The 15,073-nt window shown below is 42.0% G+C and overlaps 1 protein-coding gene across 1 annotated transcript in view; it reads left to right on the forward strand.

The window, feature by feature from the left end:
* Nucleotides 1-15,073, forward strand: part of FN1 (fibronectin 1) — a gene marked incomplete at its 5' end in the record, with an annotated part of 53,538 nt that overhangs the window by 6,185 nt on the left and 32,280 nt on the right. Inside the window, 12 exons of the mRNA XM_010079639.1 lie at nt 377-535; nt 1,953-2,153; nt 2,643-2,822; nt 4,146-4,322; nt 5,196-5,348; nt 7,242-7,370; nt 8,977-9,120; nt 11,138-11,259; nt 12,471-12,648; nt 12,773-12,949; nt 14,606-14,734; nt 14,852-14,941. Of these exons, the coding sequence (XP_010077941.1) occupies nt 377-535; nt 1,953-2,153; nt 2,643-2,822; nt 4,146-4,322; nt 5,196-5,348; nt 7,242-7,370; nt 8,977-9,120; nt 11,138-11,259; nt 12,471-12,648; nt 12,773-12,949; nt 14,606-14,734; nt 14,852-14,941 (1,839 nt within the window). The remainder of the gene's footprint in view (nt 1-376; nt 536-1,952; nt 2,154-2,642; nt 2,823-4,145; nt 4,323-5,195; nt 5,349-7,241; nt 7,371-8,976; nt 9,121-11,137; nt 11,260-12,470; nt 12,649-12,772; nt 12,950-14,605; nt 14,735-14,851; nt 14,942-15,073) is intronic.

Raw genomic sequence — 15,073 nt, forward strand, 5'->3', positions numbered from 1 at the left:
ATATTTTCAATCCAGAATGTGCTTTTTCACATTGATTTTGAACATAGTTTACCATGGATAGCATGCCTAGTTCACACTAGGAATGTTATGATGCTAACTTTGACAACGGCTACAGAGTGAAATCGCAGTTCTAGAAATAAATGGGAATTTCCCCTTAGGCTAAAGCATAAGGGTTTTCAGATGCTCTCAGCTTATGCAGTTTAATGCAGGCCTTCGTGCATATAGGACTGGTAATAGTAGGCTGCAGAAAATCAGGTGGGCTCTCAATAAAGGCTTTAAACTGTCAGCTCATTTGAGTGTTGGTGGTTCAGTACTATAAATTGGACATTGAAGCAATCCAATGCAGAAATAGGTAACAGTCATATTCTTTATACAGATAGGTGCAATGACCATGACACCAAGACTTCCTACAGAATTGGAGACACCTGGAGCAAGAAGGATAACCGTGGAAACTTGCTTCAGTGCATCTGTACTGGTAATGGCAGAGGTGAATGGAAATGCGAAAGACACACATCCCTGCATACAACTAGCACTGGTAAGTGGGGCATCATAGTGTGTAAGGTAGGGGAAGGGGCAAGGAATGGCACATTTTGAATGTCTAGGACTTGAAGTTGAGTTGTGCCATCCTAATTTAAGTATTTAAGAGTCTTGTTCAGGGAAAGGTCAGAAACAAAGAGGGTTAGGGTTCAGGAGGTGCTCCTTGTTTGTGCATGTGTAGATAAGATTAATTTATACCTTGTTTCCACGCACAAATGGGGCTTGCACGTACAGATGTGATTGCCTGCACAATCACAGTACAGTAAATCACATCTAGGCCCATGCATCCACAGGAACTATCTACTAGCGTTGTCTTGGAAGCATGGCACTTCAAGTTAATATTTGAACTTTATGCATTCGCCTCAGGGCAACTTTGTTGAAATGTCCTTAATTTAAACTCCACTGAGACCATCTGGTTCCTTTGACAAGACAAATACACCTACTAATGGTTAAGCTTTAAAAAAGAAATGTCAAGGAATGAATACAATGCTATTTAATATAGGTACATAAGATAGCTTGTAATTTTGGTAGGAAATATTACCTAGTTTATAGGTAGCACATATTTTTTGCCCAAGGTTTCTTAAAGTCTTCAGCTTCTAAATTCTTTTTTGCCATTTTAAGGATCTAGTTTTCCTTTTGGTGAATGCAATGTAAAACTTCTGTTTTCCTGCAATACCTACATTAAGTCTTTCTCAGTAAATTACTTTTACCTGTTTGGTACCAGCAGGTTAACATCAAACTCTCAGAAGGTCTAAACTTCAAAATGCACAAAGCTTCAAGGGTGCCAGTGTTTTGTTTCCATATTATTTCCTCTATTTCAGCAGAGCTGTATTTATGGAGATTCCTGTGGGAATCATTAGCAAAAATTTCCATAGTGTAGACGACAAGCCTCTTTATCTCTTGGTATTATTCCAAATGATAATGGGCCAAAAAACTTTGAATCAAAGTTTAAAAATTGCAGAGTAAGTGAATACATTTGCATTTTATTTTTCTTTTTCAATTAAAAATTCAAAATGAATCTTTTTTGCCTTATCTCCCTGCTTCCTTGGTAATTTTTTATTGTCTTTTCACTCATCTTGCTTTTTCTATCCTAGATTTCCTTCAACTAAAATTATTTTTTCAAAAATAATTGTTTTTAAAGAATTCCTGTGAAAACCATTTTAAGTTCTTAATCCTTTCTAAAGCCACTCTGCAGTGGTTGAAACCAGAGGCTATTGTTAGCAGAAGTGGGAGTTGTTCTTTTAATTTTGAAGTTTGCTAAGTGGAATAATTAAAATGTGTCTAAGGAATCTAAGAGAGTTGTGCCTTCAGTCTGATGGAGTGCCTAAGATTTTATTGTCTCAGCACTTAATTGAAGCTTTCTGTTCTTCAGCTTTGCATCTAGCATCTCACTTCTCTTCCATGTTCTGCTGCAGGATCTGGCTCTCCCAGCTTCACGAATGTGCAGACTGCGTTGTACCAGCCCCAGCCTCAACAGCCCCAGCCTCAGCCATACGGCCAGTGCATAACTGATAATGGAGTGGTGTACTCCGTGGGTATGCAGTGGCTCAAGACACAGGGCAGCCAGCAAATGCTTTGTACTTGCCTGGGCAATGGAGTCAGCTGCCGGGAAATAGGTATAAGTTTGTGTTTTGTGCCTTTTCAGTCCATTGAGATCTTTGGGAATGTCCTATGGTTTAATTTCAAAGTGGAATCCTTTTGTGTGTGTATCAGAAATGTCTTCTGAAGAAGCCATACTGGAGCAAGGTACAAAGGGTGAAAAAATAGTTGTTTTGATTATTTGAAGTCTGGTCTTGTAGAGCAGAAACATTTCCCATTGAGCTATATATAACCTGCTGAGGGAAAACAGGGCCCTGGGAGAGCAGCATTAATAACTTTCTTTAAACTGAGCTGCAATAATGTATGTTTGGAAAAGAATGTAAAAGAATGACGCAGCTGTGGGGCTAAGCTGTCTGTTGGTGTGTATTGGCCCAGGTCCACGGCAGTCAGTGTGGGTTCACATCAGCCAGTGACTTGGCCCAGAGGGGCTATTGCTGTTTTAGAGCCCTAAGATTTGGGGATTGCTTTAAGACAGAGTCTAATGCTGTGATTTGCTTGTTTTAAAGCTGGGACCCAAACATATGGTGGCAATTCTGATGGAGAAGCCTGCGTTCTTCCTTTCACTTATGACGGGAGGACCTTCTATTCCTGCACCACTGAAGGCCGCACAGATGGGCACCTCTGGTGCAGCACCACCTCCAACTTTGAGCAGGACAGGAGATACTCCTTCTGTACCGAGCAAAACGGTAAGTTCTTAGATGTCCTTCACATGCATGTGGCCCTCGTGCACACATGGAGGAGGTCAGATCTCCTCTGATCTGACCTTAGAATGGGAGTACCTTGTCAGGATAGAGCTTTGGCCCAAAGGATACTTAGACTTTGCCTTTGCTTGGCTGAATTGCTAGAGCGATGCCCATATTAGGCCGCAAAGAAGAGGATATCCATGGAGTACAGTTTGTTCAGTCCTCTGTCACTCCCTCCATCCTGACTATCTAGCCAGGTTGCCATATATAGGAGTAATCTTAATGTGATTTGTGATCACTGATCAAGGGCTGGCGCATGACTAATGCGGCAGCATTCCCTTTTGTCTGCGGATGGTCAGTGTTCCCTTCACAGCACAGATCTACCTGTGTGGTTGCACTTCCTGGAAAGCCCATCAGACATCCATGGAACAGTGTTCAGGCAGCTTTTTTGGGATCTGACCTTGGAGAGAATTTTTCACGTTCCCACATGAAAATCTTATGCTTATACTGCATGGATTTTTTTGTGTCTGTTCTGCTTCTGTTTTGTTTTTTTTTTTTTTTTTCTCTGATAAAAGTCAAGCCTTTCTCTGCAGCACGTACAATATTCTTCCTTTAAAAAAAAACAAACCCAACAACCCAGACCAAAGAAACCCACTGTCCCTTTCCACGCACACATTCTTGCTTGAGTGAGGCTTCTAGTGATATACGGGGGGAATGAGAAATATCAATATAGAAAAACCTCAACAAATGCTTCCTTGTTCTCCATTATCTGTAAAGCAGAGTTGCTCAAGAGGTGAGTAGTTCAGGTAGATTACAGCCCTCTTTCCATTGCTTCTTGCAAAACATGAAGCTTCCAGTCTGCAGAGAGGTTTTAACTGGTCCTGTTGTACATAACTGAACTGTAACCCTCTCCTGAGGCCTAAGGCTTTACTTTAAGCCAAAGAGCACAGTTGGGTAATAGCCTCAATGAGATAATACAGGTGTGCCGAGAACTGTGGGTTTATTTGATTCCCTAGGCCTTGGCACAAAGGGTCTGCAAAGCTACTTCCCAAACACAGTAAGCGTTGGTTTTCCCTATTCTTCAGGAATTCCCATGGCTGGTTCTGCAACTCCTTCCAAAGCAATGTTTGAACTGAATTGTCCTTGTGCGAGGCTTATGTTTCCAGATCTGCATTAATTAAAGCCGAGAAAAGAGGCCCATGGATAATATACAGGGTACACTTGGGGAAAAAATAGTGCTAGTGTTTTGTTTTCCAAGCTCTTCCATGCATGCTGAGGGAGAGTGCAGGCTTCATTTGCATCTGTTTTCTTTTCACTTTTGTACAGTTTTGGTCCAGACACGTGGTGGCAATTCCAATGGTGCTCTGTGCCACTTCCCCTTCCTATACAACAACCGCAACTACACTGACTGTACGTCTGAGGGACGGAGAGACAACATGAAGTGGTGTGGAACCACTGAGAACTACGATGCTGACCAGAAATTTGGTTTCTGCCCTATGGCGGGTAAGGCTGAGAACCATAAAAGGATTATGGAATACCTATAAGTGCTTCTTTGAGCTGGAAAGCAAAGAGCTGTCTGTCATTGGTCAGTTACTGATGACTTCCAGTGAACTACATCCCAGTCCAAAAGCCTCTAAGGCATTTCTGAAGTTTTGTCCTTTTTTCCCTGCTAATCACCTCTAGTAGAGACTCGGGCAGTGCCACAAGAAGGCAATTTTCATTACTTCTTCGCTACAAGCCAGTAGTAGGCACACTTCTCAGCTAGTGCTAACTGGTGTAGGTCATCTGCCAAAGCTTCACCCTCATGGCTATTCACTTCCTCTTGCCCGATCTGTGGTTAGGAATAAATCTGTACTTATAGTACCAGTGTGTACCATGGAAATGGCAGTAATTTCAAAATCAATATTTTGGTCCATTCCTACAATCCATGCCTGTCTCTGTGATGGCAGGAGGGTACATGTGGAAGGGATTGTGACCACTAATTCTTAAATGACAGGCCTTTGGTAATGAGTGGCAATGCAGCATCTGAGTCCTTAAACAGCTTGTGGGACACACACATCTTCAAATGGCTATGTTCATATAAAGGCATGTATGTAACAAGAACTGATTCTTTCACACAGCACCCCTTGGACATTATACACAAGCTATTTCTAGTAGCTTTCAAATGAAAATTAAAATGAATGAGCCACCACAAGGGATCAGCACTTAAAGAATGTTGTCACGCAGCAAAAATGCTGTTCGAAATTGAGTGGGTGCCTAAAGCTGCAAATGCAGAAGCCACTATAGAGTATGAAGGGATATTGCAAAAGGTCTAAGCTTTCAAGATCTTGTTAATTCTAGACACATGAAGTATCCTCTTCCTTTTTTCTCAACTAGCCCATGAAGAAATCTGCACAACCAATGATGGTGTCATGTACCGTGTTGGGGACCAGTGGGATAAACAACATGACATGGGCCATATGATGAGGTGTACTTGTGTAGGAAATGGCCGCGGAGAGTGGACTTGCATTGCATATTCCCAGCTCAGAGGTACTGATTTTCATATTGGTGTCACCACTTCAGTCTGTTTGGAGAGCAGGAGAAATCGGGGGTTTTTTTCCCATCACTGTGAATTTGAGCCCAGACTCAAGAACTGTGTATTACCAAGGTTTTCTCTGGAGTAGAAAGGGAATTGGAGAGCTGTGCAAAGTTCCCATCTTGTTTACGTGCTGCAAAAGTACTGTTTCAGCCTTTGCAGGCTAGCAAGCAGAGGCAAACCTTGATTAGCTTGATCAGTAGGTATCCCTACCTCCTTTTGTCTACATTTATGAATCGGTGCCACTGTGGCTTTACAGAGAGCTCAGCAGAGGCAGCCCTCCCCTTCAAGAACAGACAAAACCCCAGACTAGTCTGAAGTTTGAATGCAGAGCCATGCGATTTTATTGTTCTGATGTGAAACTTTCAATTCCTCTGTGCTGGATTAGCCCTTTGCTAGCTAATCTGTATGAAGAGTTGGCAGGACAGCACTGAGATTACTCTTATTTATTTATTTATATGAGTGGTCCAAGTGGAGAAGTGCTTAAGCAATACCAAAAAAAGAAGACTTAGAAGTACAGACATTTGATCATCCTACAGCTAGCTCACAGCATTGGCTTCATGTCTGGAAAAGGCAGGGGGGTTGCTGTCAAGCAGCCAAAAAAGGACTCTTAACACCACTGCTGAAGTGGGATATAATTTATAGGGAAAGGCTCTCTCAAGGGCTTTGGTAGGTTTATTTTTTTTTTATGTGTTTCCTTCAGAACAGTGAGAAATGCACTGCTAATAGTTCTGGTCTGTTAAACTCCTTTTTCCATATATACAGGTAGTTTAGTTCTCTGCAGTTTAATTCTGGAGTTAAAGTGGTCTTACTTGATGAGGGTGGGGGTAGAGATGCTTTGCTCTTTCAAAAGGCAAAGGTTGTCTAAGTAGAGCTGTTTAAACATAGCAGCCAGAGAAGGTCTTTAACGCTCATAGGAGGGTTTGAGTACTGCTGCTTGGTTTATCCTGACACCATGCCTGTGGTGTGGGAAAGCATGATGGGGAATGAAGGTCTGGGATTAACTGAGTCACTCCCCAAGGACAGATGGTCTGTGATTTGACTCTGGAACGGAATCTGGATCTCTTGGGTCCCGGTTAACAAAACATGCTTCTGGGGTGGTTTTCATGTTTTTTGTCTTTCTACTCCTCTCTACGATTAGGCTGGTGTTAGGCATTCCGGGACAGATCACAGATTGACACGTCGCCATTGAACCTAATAGGCTGATACCATTGTACTTAAGCGGGGTGTCTGGTTACGGTGTTTTGAGGGAATAGTAGATTAGTAGGCACCAGGTAGCATCTTGGATGTGTAATAGATCTGCTTGTGATTTCAGATTGCTGCAAAGTGTAGCAGAGATACCCAGCAGAATAACATAATGAGGATGTGTTTACTTCTTTGTGGTATCTTTATGAATTTGGAGTAGCCCTTTTCTCCTTGGATAATTCTAATGATTTCAGACAGTATTCACCGAGGTATTCCAGTCTAGACCTTCCTCAAAGGAGGTAGTGAGAGTTAGTGTGCTGTTTTAGATATTCTTTCACACGTGGAATCTGTCAAAAAGGAACAACCAGGCAGTTCTGTAGTTTGAGTAACATATTTTGGGCTGCATCCTACAGACCTCTTTTTTTGCAAGTGTTGCTTGTTTGCACACTGCTGATAAATGAACTCGGGAACAGTGGTGTATATAAAACACTAATCTGTGATGATCACAGGTATCAGGAGGGCTCCCTTTTGCATGAATGGAGCTTGTCATGGTCAATCTCTGTAAGCTGATCAAGAGGAGGGAATCATATGCCAAGCAGCAGGATTTTGTCTTAATGCTTAGAGCTATTGCTGACAAACTGTCTCTGCTCTTTCTCAAACAGACCAGTGCATTGTGGACGGTATCACTTATGATGTGAACCAGACCTTCCATAAGCGTCATGATGAGGGGCACATGCTGAACTGCACATGCTTTGGCCAGGGCCGCGGGAGATGGAAATGCGATCCTGTTGGTAAGTTACCAGCAGGTCCTGCTTGCCAAACACAGAGTGTGGCTGCGTAGGAACTGGTTATGGTATGGTGAAACTGGTGTGTGAATTTGGACCCTGTCTTTGCCCACTTCCTGCCCTGATTTGCACAATTGTAAAAGTAGAAGTAACACTGGTTTTGCTGGAGGGTAAGTGAAAGGGCATTCCTAGTTCTAGGGACATAAGCTTGGGTTGTCAGATATGTGATGGAAGAAGTTGATGATGCAGTAGTAATGAATTGTGGCAAGATACTTCTTAAAATGTAGCAGCTTGTGGTAACCGGGCATGTTAACCCCAGGCTGGGGCAGTTTGTCTGAATCCTGGTACCTGAGCTGTTGGCAGGGCTCTCAGACTGAATGCTGATAAAATAATAGGCAGCTGAGCAACTCATGCTAGGATCCGTTTTCTTTCCTTTCTCTATCCTAAAATCTTTAGGTCTCCACATTGAACTGAGAAAGGAGCAACAGCATATATTAACTTACCTTGGTCTAAATTGATTTTTTTGGCTGCCCTTTGTTCTGGCAAAGAGAGAAAGCTCAGGATGAGAACACGTGTTAATAACACTCTGGAGGTTAGCTAAAACCGTTGTGGTTCTCTGCAGGAATGAGATTTCATCTCTTTTGCCTCCCTCCCCTTCCCTAGTGAACCTTGTTTGGAAGATAAGACCTAGCTGTTTGGTTTGCAGTTACTAAATCCAAGAGAACTTCAAACTATTGCCAAGAAAATCTATTGGAAAGTACTAGTGGTTAAGTTTTGCTTTATTTACAGTAATATCCATACAAGTTTACTGGAGTAACTTGGATTGTAAAGCTCCTGAAAATTACTACTTTGAAAGAAGGAGCGGGGGGTGATTTCAGCTATCTGTAAAGGTGTAATCAGTTTAATTTTGTTGGCTCTCTCTAAACAAGGCTCCTGTTTATCCAAGCAAGAATAATGCTAATTCTCACTGAAAATTTCCGTTGAGCCAGAAACACAGGCATAGGTCAGACTAGAAAGCACTGGTACTGTGTTGTATTTACACTAGCTGAGCTGATTTCAGGATTTGATCTGTCCTCCTTTGGTTTATACAATGGTAAATCTGGGAAGACTCTGCTGAAAATTAATGGGTCACTTTGGACTTATAAACTATGACTGAATGCTGCTGAAGCCAATAGGAATTTTGCCATTGATTTCCTTGAGAGCAGCATGGTTTAGCTTTGGATGAGAGATGAACTTAGTTGACTGAAGCAGAATTGGGCTCCACAATAGATAGTTCAAAGTAAACGCTTTCTTGAAGGAACACCCCATTGACTTCACTGGGAAGCTTGCCATGTGGACAGCCTGTACTTAACTGTATGTTAAGAAGTGCATCCCAGCTCAATTAGCCCCCTACTATCTAACTTAACACATGCAGGGATGTACCAAGAACCTTGATTTGAGGTTGAATATCTGTTGCCACTCTCTCTTCATGTAACTGTATTTGCAAATAAACATTGGTCTTACATTTCTTTGTGTAAAAGTCTCTTGTGCCTTACTCTTCCATGTTTGGCATGGATTTTTCAGTATAGTTTCAGTAACACGCAGTGGTTAACTGTCTCTTTTGTGCCTTTAGATCAGTGCCAGGATTCAGAAACCCGTACCTTTTACCAAATCGGAGATGCATGGGAAAAGTATGTCCATGGTGTCAGATACCAGTGCTATTGCTACGGTCGTGGTATTGGAGAATGGCATTGCCAGCCTCTGCAGACATATCCTGGTAAGAAACCCAACAAATAACTAACTCAGCTGCTGAGTAAGACATTAGGAAAGCAGTCTTTCTCTCCCTCACCTGTTCAGGTTTCTGTACATTATTCCTTTTGTTTTCCTTTTTAAACAAAGCTATTTTTCCATCTCCCTTGGCAGATGCAGACACAGATGTCATGATTATAAAGAGGGGCCAGGGTTAGTTTAGAGAATGACTATCAGTTCACCCAACAACTTGGGTTTACATTGCCCCTTCGTATTTAGTGATATCACACCTGCAACCTTCGGTTTCTGTTGCTTAAAACTCCTACGTATATAGTCTTTCCTTTTCCACTCACTACGGAAGCGAAATCCACCACAGAATGTTGCATTTTTCCTGATCAGTGCCCTGAAGAAATTAAATATTTGAGCTTTCATTTGCCCAGTCAGTTCCAGGAAATCTTTACAGGGAGAGGCAATGCCTGTTTGTTGGCTTGTCCTGTTCCAGTTCCCTGAACAGAACATGATAAGGGGAACCTATCTACTTTCCTGTTTAAGGTTGCAACTGCCTCTTTCTTAATCTGAATAAAATGAAATATTAAGGCTGTGTTTTAGCTTCCCTGTTGGGAGGAGAAGACTATGCTCGTGTCATTGGTTCCCCAACCCATCTCTGAGCATGAATGTGGAGGAACTGCATGAGGATTGGATGTAGCAGCTTCAATGTTGAGTTGATCCTCTGAAACAGAGCAAAGGACATTTGACAGACAGAACTCTATGGACTTGCCTTTTTTTGGGGGCAGTGAACTAAGGAAGGCAAGAATAGGAAGCAGGCCTTCTTTGGACTTTTGTTCCTCAGTTTCTTACTGGGGCTTGCTGAGCCTCTAGCTCCTGTCAGACTGCTTAAACAAACATCTCTCTGAGCTATGTGAAATATGCATGCCTGCAGACTGGAGACCAGGACTTTGGGCTTCTTTAGACACAAGAGTGACTGAAAGTGCGCAAATAAACCAAATCTAATGTTTCTGAGTGTAGATTTGAGGTTAGGTGAGCTTTGAAATTTTCTGTATGTGGGCACAGGTTTGTTTGCCATGTAAGTCATGTGGAGCAGAGTATATGCGTTAAACAGTTGTCCAAATAAATTCTAATTGGAAATGTTGGGAGTGGGAGGCGGGTGGAGGTATTTAATGGCTAAACCAAGAACACTTTCCTGCAGATTCCAGGCTGCTCTTTGCTGGGATTTTCTGAGAACTAACAGGAGGACAGTGCTGTTGAACATTCAGTGAAACCTCCCCAGCAGAGCTGAGAGGGACTGAAGGGAGGACCATGGGATCATAAAACCTTTCCTTCTGTAGTAGAGAGCTTTGGAGAAAATACACCTCAGCCTGATCTAGCTAAGTGGAATCAGTAGTCTTAATCGTTAGAGCACTGCTGAACTTGTATTTTTATGAGTTTATGGGCCTGGTGTGTCTCAAGACTTCCAGCAACACTTCTGGTGTGGTTTGTGTGCAGAAGACATGCCTCACTACCTGTGGAGTGCTCCACAGACTCAGGAAAATTCAGCTGCAAATCAACTGATTAAGAAATTTAGTAAAATAGTAAAAGGCTAGTGTGTCTTTGCAGGGTGCATTCAATGTCAGATCAGGAATTTTCCCTCTTAGACCTGGGTTTGGCAGACGTTTTCATCTTTTTCCTGTTGCCACTGTAGAAGATATTAATTGATGAAAGCGGTTAGCTGCTGAGACGCTCCTTCTCTTTTAACAACATGATTTTGCTTTGCAAACTTCTATACTGGACTCCTCTGGTTTTCTGTTTCATTGATAACTCACAGGAAGTTGACCCAAAGAGTACATGTTAACTCCCCCATGGAATATACTCTAATTCACCAGTTTTCTAAGTAGCGATGAAGCATTAAGGATAGAAAGACAACATAACCTATTTCCCATGTATAGAAATAGTATGCAAGCCACATAACTTTCTTGCTTTTTGACTCCACAAAGAAGGCAGAAGAAAAGCATCCTCAATATGTTAAAAATGGCAATTCTTTTTTTCAGGATCAGCTGGGCCTGTTCAGGTGATCATAACAGAGAGTACAAATCAGCCAAACTCACACCCCATCCAGTGGAATGCTCCTGAACGATCTCACATCACCAAGTATATCTTGCGCTGGAGACCAGTGAGTGACACATTCATTGTTATTCATTCATCAAAAATAACTTTATTTGGCTTTTTCTGATATGTGAAAGAAGTGGCTGACACAATTTCCTTTAGTTGTTAATTCAGTGTCCTTGTCCTGTTGAGGTCAAAGTTGCTCTGAGGATCAAAGATAACCAGTGGTGTATAAACACTTCATCTTTTCCTGCCTAAACTTTGCTGGCCATTGTGTTCCTGAAGTATCTTATTGAATAAAGCACTAGTACAGTAAGCAGACAAGTTTATATCCTTCCTCACTTTTAATGTAAATCCTTGTGGAAGCTTCTTCATCCTAAGAAACGTGGTTTTAGTACCTTGTGCATATCCGGAGACAACTGGGATAGATTTTATCCTATTAATGAGGAGGTAAAAATGAGTAGGATATGAAGATATAAACAGCTAGCATAGGATTAAATAAACAGTCATCTCCCATCTTCTGTAAAGCCTAAACCAAAGCTGGTTAGCCACTGCTTGTTGGCTCACTGATATTTGAGGAATGATTCATTTTAACCAACGTGGATGAGTTGTGTTACAGTTCCCCTGAGTACAGCTTCACAGAAGACCACTTAATGATTAAGAACATTAGTACCTCGATGCTGCCTGGTATTAAGAGAACAATAAAGGCCCTGATCCAAAGGCATTAAAGGCACTCAAGTCATTCTACAGACTTCAGTGTATCTTGGATCAAGGCCTGAATGAAATGGACGTTAAAGCACTGGAGTACAAACCTCAGAGGATGGAGCATTATTTTAGAGCTTCCCATAGAGTTCAAACACAGGGTAGAAGGGAAAAACAACTCTGTATATTCTTTTCAGATGGTGGCTTAGACTGGTGTTGTGAACAGCCTTCAAATATGCATTTTGCAGCCATTCTTTCATTCCTTAATGCATTTTTGATAAAGGAATGAGTTTAGAATATATATTGCAAATAATGCTTCTTTTAAAGAAGGAAGTTCAAAGCTGGATTGTTTTTCAATTTATCCCAGTAAAAATCACCCAAAATGTCATTAGCTCTGTTTCCTGGCATACCTTTCTCATCTCCTTTGACTTGTCTGGATCTGTGCATTAGCCATTCGAGTCACACCTGTGTTTGAATATCACAGTACTTGGTAACCATATAGCAGGTTAGGTCTCTAGATACCTTTGCTTGCAGGCTAGTGGGTCTCTCACTATTTGGGTGTCCTTGTTCTTGCAGAAAAACTCTGGAAGGCAGTGGAAGGAAGCCACCATCCCTGGCTATCAGAACTCCTACACCATCTCAGGCCTGAAGCCTGGTGTGATATATGAAGGACAGCTCATCAGTGTTCAGCGGTATGGCCACAAAGAAGTCACCCGCTTTGATTTTACCACAACTAGCACCACAGCAGTGACAAGTAAGTTGAACAGTGAGGTATCCAGAAAAACATAATCTTTTCCACCTAAGGCTTTGTTTCATGCATCCCAGTTAACACAAAAGTGGCAATGTTTAATTAAACCCCTCTTTCTTCTCTCTTGTAGGCAACACTGTTTCAGGAGAGACAACTCTTCTTCCTCCCGTGGTTGCTACTTCAGAGTCAGTCACTGAAATCACAGCCAACAGCTTTGTTGTCTCCTGGGTTTCTGCTTCTGACACAGTTTCTGGATTCCGTGTTGAGTATGAGCTGAGTGAGGAGGGTGATGAGCCACAGTATCTTGGTGAGACAATATTTGATTCTACTAGACCAAAGCATTACTAGCAGTACGTCTTTGTTTTCTGTGACAATCAGTATAGCTAGTATAACTAGTGAGGATTTTGCCATCTTTCAGTATGATTCAGTTAGGATATGAGAGTGGCAGGACTAGCTCAGATTAAAAGCTCATTTAGTTCATTGTCCTTTCTCCATCAATGGCCATAAGTTCGTGTCCAAGGAAGAGTATGAGAACAAATCAAGTGTATAGCAATAGCCTCTCAGAATACTGTCCCAGGATCCTGCAGAGGAAAACTCCCTGAGCCAGGGGTGGTAGATTTGTAACAGCTGCAGGTAGATATGTTTATTCTTTTCAGCTCCCTGAATTTGCCCAGTCTTTTTTTCCTTTTGAAATCATGTAAATTTACTAGCTTACACAGCATCTTGAAGTGAGTGGCGGTGCAGATGCGAAGAGAACCAAATCTATTTTTTGAACCTGCCACCTGACTAATTTCCTTTACTATACCTTTTTCCTTCCATCAGAATGGACAGAGAGAAATCTTTCCCAAATGTCCTCTCTTTTCTACTTGTCATCTTGTGGATGTCTGTTCTAGTCTACTCTGTCAAGTTTTTTTGTTTGGATTGGATCTTACTCATCTTTGGTCGTGTGACAGTTTAGCTAAGCTGGGAAGCTGGTTAAAGGCACTGAACTCAGACCTAGGAATTGAATCCACTTTTCCAGCACCAACAGTAGGGCCTGTGTCACCAGACATAATTTCATCTTAACTTCTTTTTTCCTAATTTCCTGTCTTAACAATGGTATTAGCAGTATCTCACAAGGATATGAGCTAATAATAGCTATTTGGACATGAATGCAGTAGAAGTACATCATGAGAAAAAAAAAAAAAAAAAAACAAACAGTAATCCCCTGACCTAATAATTCTCCCTGGGCTGTTACTCCCCTTAACTTGCAGGCTTGGGTTTATGAGCAGAAGTGGCTTACACTGGGACTGCCAGCACTGTCACTGCCTTTCTTGCCCACACACTGGCTGCCCAGACAGCTGAGCTGTGATGCGAAGCAGCTCCTAAGCTCCTCTGTCAACAGACGGAGGTTTACAGGCAAATTGAAAGGCAATTCCCAGTTTCCCTTAAGATGCTTGGCTTCAGTCTGGCCAGTAAGGAACTGCTTCATGGGGAATTTCCTACATCTGGCATGTAGGTGGACATCTGGGGGAAGCGAGGGGGGAGAGAAGTTCATCAACCGTCATAATGTCATTCTTCTCCACTCGTGAGTCAGTCTTTCCACATAACCTATTCATGTGAAAAATTTTCCATATATTTCTGTATTGAAAATACAACAGTCTGGGTATGAAATGAACACTTGGTTAGCTGAGATGGCTAAATCCTAGCAGTGTGCAAGGGACTGCTGCTCAAGTTGCCCTGCCATATCGCACATCAAACCTTCCTGACCTAGGTGTTGTCTGCTTGCTGAGTGTGGAGACCTGTCCCAATTCTCCACACAACTTTTCTGATGTGGACTGGAGACAGTGCAGAACAATTGCTGTTTTGTTGTAGGAAGACTGATTCAGCCCAGATTAGGAGAGAGGTCTCAATTATTTCCTTTGGAGAGAAAGCAAGAAGATGGAATTGCTAAGGGAATTTTTTTCTTTCCTACCTTCCTTAGATCTTCCAAGCACAGCCACTTCTGTCAACATCCCTGACTTGCTTCCTGGTCGCAAGTATATTGTTAATGTCTATCAGATCTCTGAAGAAGGAGAGCAGAATCTGATCCTGTCTACTTCACAGACTACAGGTATGTGTGGGTGGGTTTTGCTGCACTTTGAAAGCTTTTTTTATTGTTTGATCAATAAATTCTTGTTACCTCTTATCCTCATGCTTGCTGTCCTTGTCTGTTTATTCCCTTAAACAGCTCCTGATGCACCTCCCGATCACACCGTGGAAAGTGTAGATGACACATCTATTGTCATTAGCTGGAGCAGACCACAGGCTCCAATCACAGGTTTGTCTAATTGGAGTGCACCTATTTTGTGCTATTGGTAGCATCTGAAATCTAGGTAAAAAAGAAAATGAAGTATAGCTCTGGGACAGAGGGCTAGTGCGTAATTCTTCCTAGTCTGAGAGACCAGCTGGA

The sequence above is a fragment of the Pterocles gutturalis genome, unplaced genomic scaffold, assembly GCF_000699245.1.
Source record: "Pterocles gutturalis isolate BGI_N339 unplaced genomic scaffold, ASM69924v1 scaffold15134, whole genome shotgun sequence".
Taxonomy (NCBI): Eukaryota; Metazoa; Chordata; class Aves; order Pterocliformes; family Pteroclidae; genus Pterocles; species Pterocles gutturalis.